This window comes from Diorhabda sublineata, chromosome 10 (genome assembly GCF_026230105.1).
Source record: "Diorhabda sublineata isolate icDioSubl1.1 chromosome 10, icDioSubl1.1, whole genome shotgun sequence".
In the NCBI taxonomy this organism is placed as follows: Eukaryota; Metazoa; Arthropoda; class Insecta; order Coleoptera; family Chrysomelidae; genus Diorhabda; species Diorhabda sublineata.
The window spans coordinates 10,786,080-10,806,415 of record NC_079483.1 but is presented as its reverse complement, the minus strand read 5'-3'; the positions used below and the strand labels follow the sequence as shown (position 1 = coordinate 10,806,415).

The 20,336-nt window shown below is 31.6% G+C and overlaps 1 protein-coding gene across 1 annotated transcript; it reads right to left on the bottom strand.

Annotated features, from left to right (window-relative positions):
- LOC130449784 (probable helicase with zinc finger domain) lies at positions 1 to 20,247 on the bottom strand. Its single transcript, XM_056787785.1, has 12 exons — positions 19,805 to 20,247; positions 18,021 to 18,208; positions 16,916 to 17,240; positions 15,093 to 15,462; positions 12,002 to 12,349; positions 10,421 to 10,882; positions 8,032 to 8,377; positions 7,758 to 7,975; positions 5,227 to 5,458; positions 4,572 to 5,120; positions 3,931 to 4,517; positions 1 to 627 (listed from the first exon to the last, which is right to left on the bottom strand). Exons 1-12 carry the CDS (start codon positions 20,094 to 20,096, stop codon positions 180 to 182), a joined length of 4,365 nt encoding a protein of 1,454 aa, XP_056643763.1. The 5' UTR covers positions 20,097 to 20,247; the 3' UTR covers positions 1 to 179.
- Between the last annotated feature and the right edge of the window lie 89 nt (positions 20,248 to 20,336).

Sequence of the window (20,336 nt, the reverse complement as noted above, 5' to 3'; positions counted from 1 at the left end):
TTTCATATTTCATGTATTTCAACTTAAGTACAGTATATAAAGTTTATATTTTATAAATAGTAAAAAAAAGCAAATACATAATTCTACATACTAAACAACAATAACACATAATATACAATTTATATACAATATACAAACAGAAAAAGAAAATAGAAGAAAATATGAAGGAAAAAAATGCCCTACTGGAAATATTTATAGAATTTGGGACCGGAGACGTTTGTGTTCCCGTTCATCTGTACATAGTCACTTTTATGTGTGAAGGCTTTAAACACTTCGTTTACATCACTGTCATCCATGCTCAAGTTGGCGAATTCTTCGTTGATGTGTCTCTGTAAATCTTCTTCGGTCATACCGTTTTGAAAAGTTTCGAAGCTTACATTATCTTTGGTAACGCCATTGTGATGTTCCGTCGACGGTTTTTCCGTCATGTACACAGGTTTATTGAAATTAATTTGGTTGGTTGGGCTGTCGTACCAACTAAAAGTGGGAGATTCGCAAGAAGATGGCGTGGAACGTTCGAATATATTTTTATCCAAGATCTTGGAGCCTTTTTGGTTCGTAGTGTGGAGAAGATATTTAAATTTTTCAGCAGCTTCTGGACCAGTAGTTTCGCGTAAATAATTGTACCTAAACGAGAGATAAAATTAGAAACACATATGCATAATCGGCATTCTAAGTTCCTTACCATATTTACGGGCTTTAAATAGTTGAAACGTTTGGTAAATGGAAACAAAAACACATTTTTATATAGATAATCAATTTTTTTTGTATTAAATAGCATCAGTAGATTATGGAAATAGAACATACTCAGTTCATTACAAGAAAATGATAATTTAAAATATGACACAACATATAGCAAAGGAATTGGTGAATTGACATGAATGTAGAAATCCCAGAAAAACCACATACAGAAACACCAATTTAATCCAAAAACGTTAAGTAAATAGGTATCAAAATCACGACATAAAGCCCAATTTTATAATACTGTAAATTTTCACTCCAACCTCCATACAGTCCTGATTTGCCACCCAATGCTTTTTGCGTCCAAAACGCATATAATCGCAGGGAAAAGAGTATTAATCTGAATGAAGAGGATTTTTAACAAAGTTAAAATTATTTTCTATCATAAATATCAGTATTTTCATTGTTAGACCAGAAATATTAATAGGAATCCTGGTATATACGTGCAAATAAGAAAAGATGTAGATGTAGATGTAATAAACTTTTGGAAAAGTAACTAAAATACCACTACAGAGACATGAAGTTAGTTTATTGAGGTGTAAACTGATGGAAATCGTGAAAACACTAACTTAATTTGCACAACTGAAAATTGATTCGTACAATCACTAATTCTGAAACTGGAATAGGAAAGTACGGGTCTAAAACTAAACACTCTAAAATCATTGGTAACACATTAAGTATTTCTCAAGCAAAAATATATTGAATTGAAAAATGTGTCCAGTTCCATACCAATAGGAACTATAACAAACGATAGCCATTAGAGCTAATCAATCTAATTTAGGATTACCTAAAAAAATTAAACGAGCTAGGTTAAATAAAATTACCCTTCAATGGATTCGAGACACACCGGAGTAGAGGAAAACGAAATAGCTGACATACTCGCTAAATTAGATGCAGACAAACCCTTCGTAGGACCTGAAAGCTTTTGTGATATCAGCTACTGAACAATAGAAAAGAAGATAATCTACAGAGATTGAGACAGACAAAGACTCTCCTTGGAAACTATAACCAGAGAAAATCTGCTGAATGTATCGAACTAAGTAAGGACAATCTACTAACAGGAGTTCTATCGGGGCACTGTCGCCTCAACAAACACTTGAAGACGAAGATCTCTAGCAGTCATACCACATTCTGAACTTTCTAAGAGTAGTGGGATCAACTGTAAACACTGGGTCTCCAGTATCACATTAATAAAGGCGAACACAATAGATCTTTTGGATCGTAGCCTATATGATATCCTTTGAAATGAATCTCTTAGGTAATGGTGATAACATTTTTTATACTTACATCAAGATGTCTCCGAATTTTAACTGTTAAGTAAGTCACGTTAATAAACGATGTTCGACTCAACATCCCAAAGATCAAAGGTTACATAAACAATCTTAAGTTAACAGCAAGTTTTGACTGGATGAAGTCCCACCCTAATTCTTTAAAACCTTTCACATTAAGAGGCAATAATAATGATGTTCCAAACAACAGCCTCTCTTGCGTTATCAAACGAAAAGAAACGAGGACAGTATTACTATAATCATACTTACAGAAGAAAAAAAAGAGGTTCCATAGACAAGTTTAGACTTGCAGTAAGTTTGGAAGTGAATGGAATCCTACCCTCATTCATTCAAAACTGTGCAACTGCTTTATACATTGAATGATAAATAGCTTCACGAACGAAGCTATTGTACTAGACAGCCATAAACAAGCACAATTTATAAAAAAACGTGACAAGTTATTAACTACCATCCTGTAACAACAACTCTGAATAATATTAAATACACTGAAAGGCTTAATTACCTATAGGTTACTCTTCTTGGGAAAAGATATAAATTGGTTAGTAGATGTTATTCCAATATAATAATCTTATCAATCAAAAACATCTGGTCGACTCAAAGGATACACCAGAAAATGAAAAGTATAACAAGAAACTAAGGCATCATGAAATTTAAGGCGAGATCTTGATAACGAATTACAAAATAACTACCTTTGTGAATTATAGTTCGGATACCTTTGAAATGTGATATTCATATATGATAAATAATGTAAATAAATAGTACAAGGCGTGGCTATTAAATGACAAGTCAAAGTCTTCCTCTACCCTACATCACTCTATGGTAATCTTGTTCAAAGTACTACCGGAAGCCTTTTTATGTCAATTCCATCATGACATGCTCATCTATATTTTTCACAGCTTCGAAATACTCAAATATTTTTGTTTTTAATGCAGGTTTTAACTTATGTTTATTTCTTTATTAACACCTTCAATATATAGTCTTCCTCTACCCCTACATCGTTTCATGCGAATCTTCCATTGTTCAAAACAATGCAAGAAGCCTTTTTATATAAAGTTCTTCAGGACGCGCGCATCTAATTCTTTCACAGCTTCAATATACTCAAACCTTGTCATTTTAATGCAGATTTGAACTTAGGAGAGAGGTAGAAGTCGTACGGTGCAAGGTTCGGCGAATAAGGTGGGCGGTCTAGCACTGGATATTGTACTTTACTAGAAATCTCTTGACAAACAATGCGGAATGAGGTACCAGTTTTGCATGTTGAAATTTTCATCTAAAATTACTATAGATTAAGGAATAACACGACAGTCAGATCGAACAAGATTACTGACTTTTCAATTGTTTTTGAAGTGAAAGGGCGATCCCAACGTAAATCATCTTCTCGGTTATTTTGAAAACGTTCAAACCACTCAAAAGAACATGTTCAACCATCAATTACAACCAATTATAAGTTTCATGTGAAATTTCGATTCTCTATTTCTACGTCGAACATTTTTACGACATAACAAAAAAAACAGCCCCTATACAAACTAAGGCCACGGCTACACTGATTTGTCTACAGATACGGTAGACAATCGAAAGAGTAGGCTTTAGGCTAAATAGTTGACTGTCCCTAACCTTTGGTTAGGTTAGGTTACTTTTTCTGTAGCAGCGTTAGTCTCGTTACGTAATAACCATACCTCGTATTAGGATAAGGACTAAGGAACGACAATTAAGAAAAGCAACCTCACAAGCTCTCCTGCTTGTCCATATCTAATAATACTAATAAGTTTATCACATAACAACTAGGAGAAGCAAATGTTTTAGCGTGTTTTTGACGCTATTAAGTTTGAGAATTAATTTTTGTATAACAAATTTTCGATTATTTTGTTTATTTCAACCGAATTCTTCTGTTACTACTCACCATCTTTCTTGTAGACTAGCCGGCTGCAGGAGCATATCTGCTAGCGACATATTTTGTGGCAATAAATTGACGCAATCATTCAAAACATTAGCTTCGGGAAAATGTACGTTGTTCATAAATTGTATCAATTTATTACTACCAGCGTGCGAAGTATTGTTAGAGCACTTAGGGCTCTGAACGGCGATATTTTGTACTGGTTGAATAGAAACGGTCTTCTGTAATTGTGGCCCCGTTGGACGTTGTTGAACTACTAAAGAAGGATTAACTAAAGGAATCGGTTGATTGAAACCGTTTGTAATGGGCGGCGGAATCAAATTAAACAAAAACGGTCTGGGTTGTTGCGGATATAATAATTGAGGAAAGAATCTCAAATCTTGAAGTGGAAACGGTGAAATAACCGCAGGAGGTATTTGAGATACTATGCTTGTCGGGGGCGGCGGTGGAGGTACTACTTCTTTCGGAATACTCGCTTCGACTTTGGTTTGATTGGGAAGAATTCCCATTTCTTTATATTTACGAGGAATAAATTCCGGTGCCAGCGGATTAAGTGTGTAAATCTTCTTTAATTCTATACCGTCTAGTTGCAGCTATAAAAAATTTGATTATTTAAAATATATATGAAAAATAAATTGCAATCTTACTTTTAACTGTGTCCAAGTTATGCCGAATAAACTGTCGTTGTCCTTACAGATCTGTATAAATCTTTCCCAAACTTTACTACATCTGCCTAATGAACATAACGCTATGGGATCCCCTACAACAGCAACTAAACTTTGTGCACGAGTAATCGCTGTGTTTAACAGTTTAGAATTCGAAAGAAAACCATAATCGACTTCGGTACGTCCTGTATCGGTACAGCACGTCTTTCTCGTACGTACCGTTGATAATATAATAGCTCGGAATTGTTTTCCTTGTACGTTTAGCACTCTTTCCACGCAAACGTTATCTACTCGTCGTTTTCTTAATTCGGATCTAATACGAAACACTTGATCGGCATAAGGAGTGACTACGCCGATGGATTGATCGGTGTAAACGCCCCATTCGGCCGGCCAACTCCGTTTCAATTCGGAAACTCGTTCGACAACTTCATAAACTTCGGAATTGTTGTAAAACGCCGTTGAGTTTTTGTCTTGAATATCCTCTCCCCGGGTAGTAAAAAATGTTAACGGATAGAACTTCACATGTCGAGGCTGTAAAAAAATTTAATAACAGTGAGTAACATGTAACCTAAATTAAAATAATATTTAAAAGACCTTCAGACAGCAAACTTAAACAAGTTATTTAAAATCAACTTACTTGTTTACTGCTTGAGATCAATTTTTGGTCGTAAAAAGATTCAGAAGTGAATTGTATGATACTTTCGTGCGCCCTGTAATTTTCACATAGTAAAATCTTACATGGAAATTGACCGGGATAGTGATCGTATAATCGTTCAAGTAAAGATATATGAAGATTTCTTTCCTTGGCAAACGGCGAAAATATATCTGGACCTAACTGCATGTGATCCCCTGCTAGTACTATCCTTGTACTGAAAAAGAACAGTTACAATGTTAAACCAAACATCAGAATTTATCAAGTTGTTAGGAGAAAGGGAGGAATACATTAGATAGGGGAAACTGCGCTGTTAAGGTACGTGATTAATCAAACAAGTCACTAGTAAAAAAGGTTTTATTACCTGTTAATAACAATAAAATAAACATCTGTACAAGAGAACATCTTACATAGAACTGGGCCTGTCAAGGCACACGTCGTGCGCACGAGCTCTTCCACACATACAAGAGATCATGCGCTCTCCGTACAACGATACACATTCGCACCAGGGTGTTACCATCACTTGGGAGCGATATATATGGACCAGTATGCGAGCAGAGCATGTAGCGCAGACGTACAAACACCGAGCTCTACTGGCCCCAACCTAGTGATAGAATTCAAGAGGGTCAGACTCAGATTGCTAGGCCACTTAGAGCGTATGTCTGAGGAGCGGGGGTTCCCAAAGCGTACCGGTAGAAGCCAGAGGGCCGGCGACCGCGTAAACGATGGCTGGATGATGTCGAAGAGGATCTTCGGGAGCTGTGAGGTGTGAGGGGGTGGAGACACCGAGCGTTGGACCGTGATGACTGGAGGAATGTGGGGGACGAGACCAAGGCTCTTTGGGGGCCGTAGTGATAGTAGTACAGTATTTTACTGGATATTAAGGATATTTCCATTTTAACCGTGACAAAATTAAAAAATTGACTATATCTTCCAGCTTCCAGGGATCATTGGATAAAACATAAAGCAGCTGACTACATCTTCTGAAGTATTCAATAGTAATATGTACTGCATAAATTTTTTTATTAAAAAGTTATATAAAATGATTACTACCAAAAATTGAGGGCATAACCCAGTTTTGCAGGACAAAATTGAAAATTGAGGACAATTTTAGGTATCAGATGATGAGTGAACGTAAAATGGTACAAAGAACAATATCTTCTCAAGTATTTCAGTAATACTGCAGTATTCTGTTTTACAATTAAGCAGGAGTATTACTAATAAAAATTTAGAACATATTCCAAGTTTTGCAGGACAAACTTCTGAAGACAGTGGGTTAAAAATAAAGCAAATAAAAATATCCTTTAAAACATTTTAGAATCATACTACATAAATTTAGCATTCCCTCGATTTACAAAAGTTATACAAAAGCATAAGTATGAGAAATTAGAGTCATAATCAAGGTTTTACAGGATAAAATTAAGCATTTTTCAGACTGGAATGAAACATAAAATTACTGCAAATATTTAAGAGTCATACAGCATAAAATTTGTATTCCATTGATTAAAAAAAAAGTTAAGTATTACTTCTTAAAATTTTGAACGACAAGACTTCCAAAAAACAAAATATTTTAGAATCTTTCTATGTACATTTAGTATTCTAATAATTGTATTAAATTATTCCAAATCTAGCCAAATCAATTTCATGAAAGTATTTTAAGTTATACCAAATTTTTCCATATACTTTCAAGAATCGTTAAAAAATAAGGATATTTCTAGTTTTCCCAAGACCAAAAGCAAAACTACGATATTCTCAAAAGTATTTGAGTCACACTGTAAAAATACAAATAATTGAAGAAAACACTATGAGATAATTAAATTAATTATTGATTATAACTTCGACCAAGTTTTTAAAGTCAAACTTGAAAGTCTCTATTAGTTTGAATAAATTTATATAAATGCGGAGTGCTACAAAGAATAAGGATAATTCCAGGATATCCAAATATTCTCCAAAATCTTTAAAAGTCATATTGCATGAATTTACTATTCCATCAAACAAAACAGTTATATAAAAGCATTATTAATGGAAATTGTGGATATATTCCAGACTTTTTAGGACAAAATTGAAAATTAAGGCTTGCAATAATAGTTGGTTCAAAATTGAACCATAACTGGTGAATATATCCTAAGTACTTGAGTCAAGATAACACAAATTACATTATTCATTTCAAACACGGGCAAGGATTTAAGAGTCCAATCAATTTTTTTAGAATTCATAGGCTTCCATAAAAAATTAGAGAAACTTCAGAGGCTTCACTAATTAAAAATATTTTGTAATTTAGTCGAAATAAATAAATTCATCGTCCATATATTATAATGTCTTTGACACACTGTATAAATTCAATTATTTAAAGAAAAAAACTGTTAGATCATTAAATTAGTTATTAATATAAAACTTGAGAAAGATTTAAAGAGGATCACTGAACTGAAAATATTGTGTTGTCAAGAATTTGAAACAGTCATAGTAAATAAATTCGGTATTTTAATGATGTAAATAATTTATATAATTTTAATTACCTATCGTGTGCTACAGCTAACGGTGTAACTGTCTCACATTCAATAGCTTGAGCTGCTTCATCTAGGAGGATATGTGTAAAAAAACCTTGCGGAAGACCCATTGCAGATAGGTAAACAGATGTAGATAATGTTACAACAACGATTTTATGTTTCATGATGTCATCTAAGGTGGGTATTTCAAAACTACGGTAATTTCCATTGTTCTTTATGAGACAGTACTAGAAAAAATCATGATACACTTCAAATTTAATCTTGGTTATATAAGTAAACTCACTTTTTGAACTATAGGATGCACTGTAGATACCCAACGTTTTGTATAGTAAATCCTCAAAGGTCTTGCACTTTCTTCGCCATTTTCTACCCACTGATCAAGATAATCTTTAATATACAAATCTGCAGCGCTATTCGAATGGGTACACAATAAAATTCTGTTGGTCGAATCTTTAATCAATTCCCTTATAGCCTGAGCTAATGTGAAGGTTTTTCCTGTACCAAAAGGTCCGATCACCAAAATCGGTGGTAAATGAACACATAACGGTGTTGTTATGGCGTTAACTGCTTCTTTTTGTTTGATATTTAGTCTGCTATCCAGAGTTCTTGACCACTGCCTTGAAGGGGACCTGACGAATATAGAATTATAATTAATTTTTTTATTTATTCAATTTTATATGGTCATATAATTTTTTCAATACAGTAGAGCATCAATTATCCGAATACAAGTCATCCGGACGTCCGTTGGTTAAAAATTAGAAGAAAAAATGGTACTCCTAAGCGAGGTTTCATGGGACACTGACATGCATCAATTAGTCCAGATAATAGATACTCTACTGTACGTTATTTTATTTTCAACAGTTATTTATTAGATAAGTCTCCAATCATTCATTTAGAATCAGAATCTTAGAAAATTTTAAGACCCTGACATCTTTCAAAAATTATTATTTGCTTCTGATTCTTTATGAACTCCATTTGTAAAATTCATGAAAATGCTACAAATCTATTTTATATAATCCTTGACAAAACTGAAGAAGAAACACACCATTATGAGGAAGTATTTTTTCGAATTTAATGAATGGAAATAAAAATGAAAGATAATGATAATAAATGTAGAAGTCTTGCTACCGTATTTCGTAAATTTGAAGTACAGTTCCCAACTAATTGGAACCAAACACTGTTCGGATCAGCAGATTGTTCGAATTAGCTGAAATAATTAAAATGATAAAAAAATGCAAATTAACGCGACCATAGTGTTATAACATAAACTACTAATAATAGAAATAAAAGTCATAATGCAACACCTATTCCCAATTTAGATTTCAAAATAAACATGGAACAATAGACAATATACTGACTAGAAACTAAAATGAATAAAGATTTTGAAGCTACATATACAGTTTAGCAGCTTTCCTAGATATCACACAAGCCTTTGATAAAGTATGGCACAAAGGATTATACTACTGTCTAAAAAATCCTATTTTATTAATAGACATTTTCTTATATAATACATTAATACTCTCTATAATCTCTATCCAATACTATCCGGAGAGAGTTATCCTACATCTGCCTCAAGGAACAGCCAAATATAAGCAATATCCAAATTTGCATAAAACACTTCAAAGACTAACTTGGTAGATAAGACTCTTCTAGGAAACTATTACCAGAGAAGATCTGCTGAATGTATCTATAATCTACGAATACTAACAGGAGTTCTATCGGGGTACTGTCGCCTCAACAAACACCTGAAAATGCAAGACTAGAATGCGCCCAGAGGATAAAGGAACTCCAAAGTACTACACCTGATAGCGCTTTAAATAGAAGACGAAGATCTCTGGCAATTACAGCTATCCCACATTATAGACTTTTTAAAAGGAGTGGGATTAACGGATCAGCTGTAAACACTGAGTTCTCTCGTAGCAAGAAAGGGGGACACAATAGATCCTTTGGGTCACATACGATAATCCAAAATCCATACATACATTCACCCAACTTGGCAGAAACACATATTCACCAAGTGAAGAAGTTAAAAGTAAAACTAAACCTAATTTATTGGCACATAAGCAGAAAATCCCAATTATCAACTGAAAACAAAATATTACAGTATAGAAGCATCCTTATGCCTGTATGGAGATGAGGAATTCAGCTCTAGGGGATTCCAACAGTGAGACCATGCAGAGGTTCCAGTACAAGGTAATGCGGATCATTGTCAATAATACCAGATATGTGCCCAATAGTGTTATAGTGCGAGATGTATCAATTAAATCAGCCACAGAAGAAATTGTGCGGTCCAGGGACAGATACCACAACAGAGTGTCAATACCTCCAAATGATTTACTCAAACGTTTATTCAATTTGGGAAGTGAAGGACGGCGTTTAAAACGAATGACTTTACAAGCAGATTAATGTAGTTGTAAGTAATTTTTGTTATGTTCACTCTTCAACAAAATCATAAAATATTATAAATGTGTTGGATAGTACACTAGTCCTAGATTATCAACCAAAGTCCTTCTGCCTAGCACTGAGTAATTTTTCATTTGTCCCATGTATTAAACGAGTCTGCAAAATGTATGCCGATGTATTAATTAGAAGTAGGTTAATACAGATTGTAAAATTTTATCGAAACAGACAAATATAGTTATTTAAGTGTTTTAAAAATTTTATTTACTGACCATGGTATACTAGGTTCTAAATAAGTTTCTGGAAATATCATTTTGAAATTATTCATCTTATCCAAAGTGTAATGCCATTCACAATATGGTATTCTATTCAACTGAAATTGTATATCGACTTCGACATCAGATTCAGGTGTTAAACACAATTCTTTGACTGTATTGGCACTCAGCCTTAAATAAATCGTATTTTTTCCTTTATCTTCGATCCAAGCTTCATAGACTCTTCGTTTGTGTTGAATTTCTTGGGTAAGGCATAAATAAACGCTGTTGCAATGCATAAGAATCAATCGACCTTCTGATGTATCTTCCGAAAGTTCTTTGCCAAGACTTACAGAAGCAAACAGTTCACCGTTGTTGGAATATTTTGCTGTACTAGCCGACATGTTATTAGGTGAAAGAATATAACTGTGTGCTATTTGGAGTTTTGCCGTAAGGTTGTACTGGGCGACCAATTCGTATCTGAAAATAATAGAAATTTTATGTATTGGACAAATATTACTAATGTGGTATTATCTACAGTTGGAGCAGGTTATATTTGATTAATAAACAGAAAAAAAAATAAAATTTACAGAAGAGTAAATAGAAAAGTAGATTTTGAAGGGATGGTGACTCTAAAGTTACTGGCAAGGACAGTTAGATGAAAAAAAATTATCAAGTTAATACACTATTATGACAAAAGCGCTTTCCAGTTGAAAGAGAACAACCTTTATAGACAAAAAAATAAAGAATGTATTGACTTAAACATAAAAACAAATTTCAAGCAAAGGATGAAAATAAACATTTCTACAAGAGGAGATTGAGATGAAAATCCATCATAAAGGATAAAGAAATCTCGTTCTTCATAGATGGAAGAGGAGATGGTGTATTTTCAAAGAAAATGAACAACCAGAAGTTGTACAGAGTGAAAATTGAATGTAAAATCCTTAAAGTAGAAATTTTTGTAAAAGAAAAGGTTGCCAGACTGTTAAGGGAACATGGCGAATCAATCAGAGACAAATCTAAACAGATAGCCTTAAAAACAATATCAAATATAAGAAAATGAGGTTTCGTAAAGCACTCTTCTGGTTATATGAGTAAGCCTTTGCTGTATAACTGGACACTATAAAGTGTTACTACTGATGGAAATATTAAAAGATGCTATTGAAAAAGGAATCAGAGCCAAAAATCAGAATATATGGTCAAACAGAAGTAATTGGACGATATACAAAGCAATTTGAGAGAGGCAAGACCAAATGAGAGATTATTACTATCTGCACAAGACTCCTAAAGAGGGAAGTGACAACAATTGAAAAACAGCAAAGAGTGTAATGGAGAAGAAGAGAGCAGCTACTTTAACAGTGTTCTTAAATGATTGTCTCAAATAAGTGGTAGAATTAGCAATAGAAAAGTAAAAAATTTCATTCTGGTTTGGAAATGCTAAAAAATAATCTATAAAATGGAAAAAGGTGGTTTGGTACTTAACTAAATTACCAAATTTTGGAAAATGAAGTGTAACACAATGGGGATCATCACTTCAAATGAACCATAATCTAATTTATAAAGGTAATGAAATGTTTATTATTTTTAGTTCTATCTTACCTCGCCATTTCTTCAATAAACAACAGTTCATGCATTCTCTCCCTATAATTATTCTTTGTAAACTTCTTTTCTGCAACTGTGGCATGTGACAATAAAAAAGTTTCAGCATGCGGACAGGGATACATTGACCTTAACCTTTTTTCCCATTCTTCGTTAGGATTTGCGTTTTCAACTGTTGAATGAAAAGGGACAATGTCCGAATTGTGTATCGTCCAACGCTCCGATATTGACAATGTAATTTCTTTTCTAATCTCGTTGATTTTTTCTAAATCTGGATCTGGTACGACGTCTACGCATATATGTTTGACTAGAACAGGTTCTGAGGAGAAATCAAATACAACTGATTGCCTAAAAACAAAACAAATTTTTTTTAGGGATAAGTAGATGCGTGTTTAGTTTTTAGATGTTTAGATATTACACATTAAAGCGTGGGAACAAAAAATTTAGAGAACTTAGAAGCGTCAATTTGAAAGCTTAAAGTTTTTTTCAACTGTACCACTAGATTCCAATTTACCCGAGTGTAGAGGACATTGAATATTTATCCTAGGTTCACCGATTAACTTTCAAGTTAAAGCACAATGAGGTTAGACACTGTAGAAAAAAACTATGCAAAAGATTTCTTATGTGGTGCAATCACCAAATTTTTTAATTTATATCAAAATATTTATTTCTCTAATTTCTTATTTCTTTGACCTTATATATGTTTATGTTTTTAAATGGTCTTGATTTTAGGTATTTTCTGTTATAAAATTAGTTTTTTAATAATTTTTGAAAGATAGACAAAAATTTTGACGTTTCGACTGCTTTTAGTCTCTATCAAAATATTCTGATAAAAATTTTCATCTATCTTTCAAAAATTATTAAAAAAACTAATTTTATAACAAAAAAATTGCGACGTTTCGACTACTTTCAGTCTCTATAAAAATATTCTGATAAAAATTTTCATCTGTCTTTCAAAAATTATTATAAAAACTAATTTTATAACAGAAAAGGTCGAAAACCAAAATATTTATCAGCACGACTTTGAAAGAGCTTCAAATCTACATCTACAAGTTGCGTCTTAGTTTTTAAAATCCTAAGAAAAGGTCTAAGTTTCAATTTGTATACACCATGTATCATATTTTATTGGTATATTGATTTTTAAATGGCAATTCAACTGAAATGATGATAACTGATAATATAAATAACAATATTAAATAAAGTGATTGCTTTGTATATAAAATAAAACAGAAATGACCTTGAATACCAAACCAAAACTTTGATTATAACTAATTTTATTGTAGACACCACTAGAAACAAAGTCCTTGAATATATACTTGGTCATCAAAAAAAGTTTAGTCACTTCCAGGTGTACTTCATTGTAATCTTTATGTATAAAATAGTTATCTATCTTTGAGCCCTTCAACTTGTCAATACACTCAAAATTTGCTTTTTGCTTTTAAAGTCATTTTCTCACAAACACATAAAAAAACCCCCACGATACCACAAAATCATCCCTTGCTGAGGATTTTTTTTCCAATATTGGCCCATTTCTAAAAAAACATAACCCACAAACAAACCACATAGACAAATCAAATATGTTGATACTTGATCTCACTAAAAGTGTATTACATTTCTTTGGAGTATTTTATTTTCATGTTCAGGTGCCTTCATGTAAATTTAGATTCAAGATTACATTACACTGTAACCTTAAAGTCGATTGTGCTCCCCTAAAAGACTCCCGGTATCCAATTTTACTCCAGTATCTGTGCTGACTTCAATTAGAAAAGATCGTCGTTCTCACAGGTTTCTTAAGGCGAGGTTTTCTAGAACTAAATGAACCTCCTCCTTCCCAGAATCTGCTAGATCTCATCTAAGCGAGTACTTCCTATGATAGCAGGAAGTAAGAAGGCTAGTGAAAAGGCCCTGTTTGGTTTTACTAAGATTTTCATGTTATACATCATATTCCAAATGATTTTTTTGGAGTGATCCAACTCTGAAAGGCTTCACCAGAGTACTTCTTTTTCTGTTTCCTTCTTTTTTTGAACGTCTTTCGTATAGAAGCATTTTCTACAACACAGAAGGACTCAATAAAAATGAATAAAAGGCATTTTTGTTTCTTTTTATTTCCTTTCTACCTGATACAGAAGATTGAGGGAATTAGATTGATGATACAGTTAACTGAGATACATTTGGTCAAATATGGATTCCTCAACCACACATTTTTGATAATTTCCTTACGCAATTACACTCCCTACTTTGTAAAATATGCCTACCATGCTCTTTCAAAAAATGAACCAATATGTCTCACATACAATCTTCCTTGGGACTTACATCACGATATTCATCTGGACTCATCTTTTCATCATTAAAAATTTTCTTACTTCAATGTTGACGTTTAGCTGTGACTTCAATGTTCGTGGACGCAGATTTTTTCTGTGATAAAACCTTTTGATTGTTCGAACATTATAAAGGTTTGTAATTAACATTTGGTGATAACAATACGTAAAGATAATAAACCGGCTTATTAATGTCTGTCAGCGAAAATATTCAGCAAATATTGTATCTTATCGCACCATTTAGATGAAGGTGAATGGGCGTTCATCGATATTAACCAGGGCGAAATGTGTAATAAAATTATATTCACAATTTTTTCACGGTTTAATAAAATTACTTGATTTTTGAAAAATTTACTATAAATAGGATAACTTGATAAAGGTAATGTGAACTGATACTTTTATGTATATAGATAAGAGAGGAATAAAAATTTTACTTTCTCTTTGTAGTGATAAAAATAGAATAAACAAATTGGGGATCAAATCGGAGATGAAAATAAGTGACATAAATCAGATGAAAGAGTTTTGACGCACAAGGAGATCAACAAATAAAATATGGGAACCACAGATAACATCAAAGTGAACAGTGGAAGAATTAAAATAAAAAGAAGAAAATTGTGGAAAATATACTGGAAAAAAGAGGGCTGCTGTTAGAACTCTTCAGGACAAAAAGGAATAATGCAATTTTAGAAATAGTTTATACCAAATATTTTTACCTTAACGGTAGACATAAATGTATCCAGGGCTTTATTAGTACAAACTGAGGAATTACTAACCTGAACGTTCCATAAATTCCCGTGGTAAATACAACTTTGATTCTATATTCTACTGGTAACATTGATTCTTGATGTAATAACGGTGATATCCATTCTTGATTATTTCTCAAATCTATTTTACAATTTTTAATAAAAATACAAGCTATGAAAAAATGATTCCTATGCGTATCTTGTAGAAGTGCGACTGCTTTTAATGGTCGTTTAGTTTTTAAATAGAATGTCCATTCGTGAAGGCTATTTTTCGAAGATACTGTTACTGATAAGGGACAAGAGCATTGATCTTCTACTTCTTCTACCTTAGTACACATTAAAGCGTTTGGATTCGAAGATTGCGACCATTTTTCTAGAATTTCTTCTGTGTAGGATTTACCTGAAGAAATGAAGATATAAAGTAAATATAAAATAGTTATAATAATTTTAGACTAAAACTGGTTGATGTAATGACATTGTTACATCAACAGTAAATAGCAATACAGTCTTATAGTTTCATGGCTTATTAAGATGATTTTTGTGTTTAGATAAAACAAATCAAACAAAATTCGAAATATATAAAATAGAAGGGTATGAAATCTACCTGTAAAAAGATGCTAGGTAAACGGATATGGAAACATTACAATTTATATATCCCATACCAATGACATGTAGCTAATTATGGTGGATACACAGTAGTTGAAGAAATATAACAATTTATAACAATCAATAAGTCAAAATAATAGGGTATCAAATACTAAATAAGGAATCAAATAAGGCAATAAAATTGAAAAATGTATCACTCAAAAAAACCTTAGATATGCTCAGACAAATAACAGTATAATAATTGAAATGGGAAAATTGAAAGTAAATATGGACTTATATGGAAATAATATACAAAGCAGCGAATCTAAAGGCATTGAAAAACAAGTCTCTCGTACAATTCTATTTTTACATATCAGACTGTGTTAACATATCAAATATACATAAAATCAAAATATTTTGTGTGATCCATTGTAAAAAAGTGTAGAGAAGATTTGTTTTTAGCTCATTTTTGTTATGTGTTCATTTTCATTTGCGATATAATCTTGATTTACACAAAAGAGTGATTTACAAAAGATTTAAATATCTCACATCAACAACTAATTTATTTATTAGAAACGATATTCAAAAATTTAAGAAATGTGTAGTCAAAATTGTCAGAAAAGCAAAATAGAAAAATGAATTTTAGCTCTAAGTAAAGAAACTGCTAAACGAATTAACATAATTGTCAGAATTGCTTAGAATATTTTAATATAAAACAATTATTGTTGCTTCAAAGTGTAAACAACCCAGAAAATATTTCCCATCAAACAGATGGAATTTCCTTGATTTATGATGGAAAATTGAAATTTGTTTATATTAAATCTATGTTTTTGATGTATTGTAATTATAATTTGCTAAGACATTGGTCTCATGAAAATTATTACTTAAGCATTCCATCATAGAACAATATCTCCAAAAAAGTATTATTTCGGCTATAATCTAAGGATTATATAATTTGACTCCTCTGGATTAAGAGAAATATGAAAATAGAGCTACAAATCTCATTTACAATTGAAGATTGAAGATTTTCCTTTGATATTCCTGATAGATAGACTTGAAAACCATTCAGTAATCAATAAAGTACAGAAAAATTTAAATAGGAATTCAAAAGAAATAGAAATATACGTGGTTTCAAGAAAACAAATTGTAAAGACAAAATAAATATGTAGCAGAAATAATTGCATAACGAAATCAAATGGAAACATAAAACTCAATAGACTGAAATAAGACAAAACGAATAATGTTTTTTGTATTTTTTTACGACTTACCAAATAATTCTTTTTCTTTAGCTCTTTGCATACGCATTTCTCTATACCTAAATCTTTCTCTCCACTCAGCCAATTCTTCTTCACCATGTGCCCGTACACATTGTAATCCATACCGGCAACAACCGGCTTCTCGCCAATTGTCGCAAGGAAGATAAGCATCTGAAGTAACTCCTCTCGGAGGTGGTCGCCACCTCCAATCCCGACCGTCATCAGACATTACCGTCATCTCATGGGCTTCAGTTTGACAATGCGCTCGCAACTCACATTTATCTGAAAATGTAACATTGCAGTACACACAAGAGACTAGCGGTGGGGGTTTATCCATCTGAAAACAAAAAATTCCTTTAAGAAACAAAAAAATTTTTGAAATCAGTTTTGTAACGTTGACATTAAAAAAAAGTTAGAAATGTGGAGATAAACACGCAATGTGTTAAAAAAAATGGTGAAAAGCTAAAACATATGGAATTATGTAACATATTCTTGCAACCAAATACTTAACGCAAGTGTTTAGAATGTACTAAATTATTCAGTAGGACTAGATCTAAATCAATGTACGAATAAAATTTAGAAATGGGTAAAGAATAACTTGATATTAAACAAACAAATATAAATAATTTTTTACACGGAAAAACGGAGAAATAAAAAATATGTTTTTCTACTTTATTTATACAATACTATCTCTTATGTTCTTAATTTACTTAAATACCTCTTACTACACTTAACTAATTCAGATAATTCACTATAATTTTTTTAAATTCTTCGATAACTTTCTATTTCAGTTTATTCACTACAACTATTTAATATTAACTGAACTGAACTGCACTATAAAAACTTATATATATCCCAAAAGAATTTTCCAGAAATAAAGAACTTCCAGAAAATAAAGAAAAAAAAACAAATAAATAAATAGACCTTCCTGGAAATTATTCAAAAGAAATAAACCGCCTGCTATAATAAAAACTTATATAAAACAAACATAAAACTGATTCCGTGGTTTATAAAAAGTATGTCGAAGACGCCGAGCGCCTTCGCCTAATTTTAGAATTCCAATACATTTAGGCAGGATCGGCTCCAGGGCGTAGACGCATTTGTAACAGTTTCTTACCTTTGTAGTGGTATTAAATCCATTAGTGAAGTTAGCATCAAGTATTTTTAGTAGATTAATAGTCTTTTGCTTGGAATTCGAACAATTTATGAAGTTTCCTAAAAGTGCTTCTAATACAGCCTTAATTTCTTTATTTACATCAGATTCTTGGATTAACATGAGCCAATCTTTTGCAGCAATATCTGCTTCTGTAAAAAACCGAAATTATTAAATATATTGTACCTAATTGCAGAAAAAATGAAAAATCAGTTTGGTTTAGTGTGATTTCAGAAATTTTATGAAAAAACTTTCTTAAAGGCTTAATTAAGAGATCAGATATAAGAAAAAAAGACTTTGTTCCATAAAACAGAAATTATAAGGTGAGGAACATGGCTCAAAGCAATGTTTTCTAGCACGAGGACTACAATGAAATAGAAATGATAGTGTTAGTATTTCAGTACAAAATTAAATTCAAAAAAACCAATATTGAAGCAGTAAAAGCGCTGATAAACTGATATTCCACAATTACCTTATTATTATGAAGACAGGGGTAAATGTATGTGAGTTATATGTTAAATTAGTAGATAATTTTTATTTTAAATACAAAACTTGTCTCTGGCTATAAAAAGAATGTTTAATTGAATTGATAACAATATCAAACTGCCTAGAGGTATGTACTTCTAATTATTCAGAAAAATTTCTGACAATTGAATCATAAGAACATCTATATTTAAAAAAGCACTGTCACTGTTATTAAATTTTTAAGTTCAATAAAAATTTGCATCATTATCAAATAAGTAGTTAAATTTTTTGGAATAGAGACTCATTTTCAATATATTAATCAACTGTTGGTGTAAATGAAAAACGTTCAACACACCAAATGTGAACTTATAAACAGCACTTACTTAATTATTATGATGATGAAGTTTGAAATGGCCATTACTAATCATTACTTTTCAAGTAAATTGATTAAATCAAATAAGCCAGATATTGAAAAATAAATAAAGATTACTTTGTTAATAGTTAAGTGGCAATTTGTAATTTTCTTTTATAATACAATCATAAGAAAATCCATATTTAAAAAAGAACCATCACTGTTATTTAATTTTTGGTTCAATAAAAATTTGAATCGTTATCAAATATATAATTAAATATTTCGGCATAGTCACTCATTTTCAATGTATTAATCAACTGTTGGTGGCAAATGAAAAACTTTCAACACACCAAGTATGAAATTATGAACTCGACTTAATTGTTAGCATGATTATGGAATTTGAAATAGTTATCACTAAACATTACTTTTCAAGTAAATTGATAGATCAAAAGTGTAATATAAGCCAGAGAGACTTTGTTTCACAGATCTTGAGAAACCAACAAAGAATATTTTGTTAATAGTTAAATGGCCACATCAAGGAGATTGCAATTTGTAATTTTCTCTTGTAATACAATATTTAAATTGGTTAAACATGAAAATAGGTTCTGTTACAATTAGTATCAGAAAAACAGTTAAATTACCAATATATGAACTGAGGGATATGACTACTTACAAATTGATTCTTGTATGACCAGTCCAGTAGATGTTTAAAATTCTAAAGTTTTAAATGTATAACAAATTTTGGGAATATACAGGTAGTTAGTTCAATTTAATGGAACAATTGCAAATGTTAGTAGATAATCTATGAAAAAAAAAACAATTTGAGCTGTACATTGTCACTTTTTTTACCACTACAAAACAACATACAGGTTCAATTACATTTTAATAAGCATATCTTTTTGAAATAAATATCGTTGATATATATTCTTACCTGTGAATCGCTTGATCATATAAAGCGAATGTATAAGTCTTTTTCTAGCTAAGCAAACATTATAATTAGTTTGATCTGGACAAAGTTTAATGATACTTTTAGAATCAATAATTACAGCTTGGTGGTTGTTCAATTCTAAGAAGCATTCCGCTCTATCTGTAAGATAGGATACGAGTTGTTCTATGGAATTCTGATTATTTGTTAATAGTTTATTCAGAAGCTCTATCGCCTGCACCCAGTTTTTTTGTTTTAAATATTCTTGCGCTTGCATTTCCATTGCGGCAGGGGTCATGAAAAATGTAGTAGAATAGAATCTATCGTTACTTATTACTTTCTTCTGTTAATATTTACATTAAATATACACTAATAATTTTAATCAAAGAATTAGTTTACAAAACATGAACACTAGACGTCATTCTGACAGCAGTGACAGATGACAAAACACAAAGAAAATATCTGCTAACTTCAGGGAATCAATAGTGTTCTTCTTTTTTATATTGATTCGAAATTTAACAAGATTTTATGATAATAG

Coding starts and splice junctions, on each gene's coding strand:
- LOC130449784 (XM_056787785.1), bottom strand. CDS start 20,096: ATGACCCCTGCCGCAATGGAAATGCAAGCGCAAGAATATTTAAAACAA. Junction 12,350..15,092: donor GGAATTTATGGAACGTTCAG/GTTAGTAATTCC, acceptor TTTTGTTTTTAG/GCAATCAGTTGTATTTGATT. Junction 4,518..4,571: donor TAACTTGGACACAGTTAAAA/GTAAGATTGCAA, acceptor AATTTTTTATAG/CTGCAACTAGACGGTATAGA.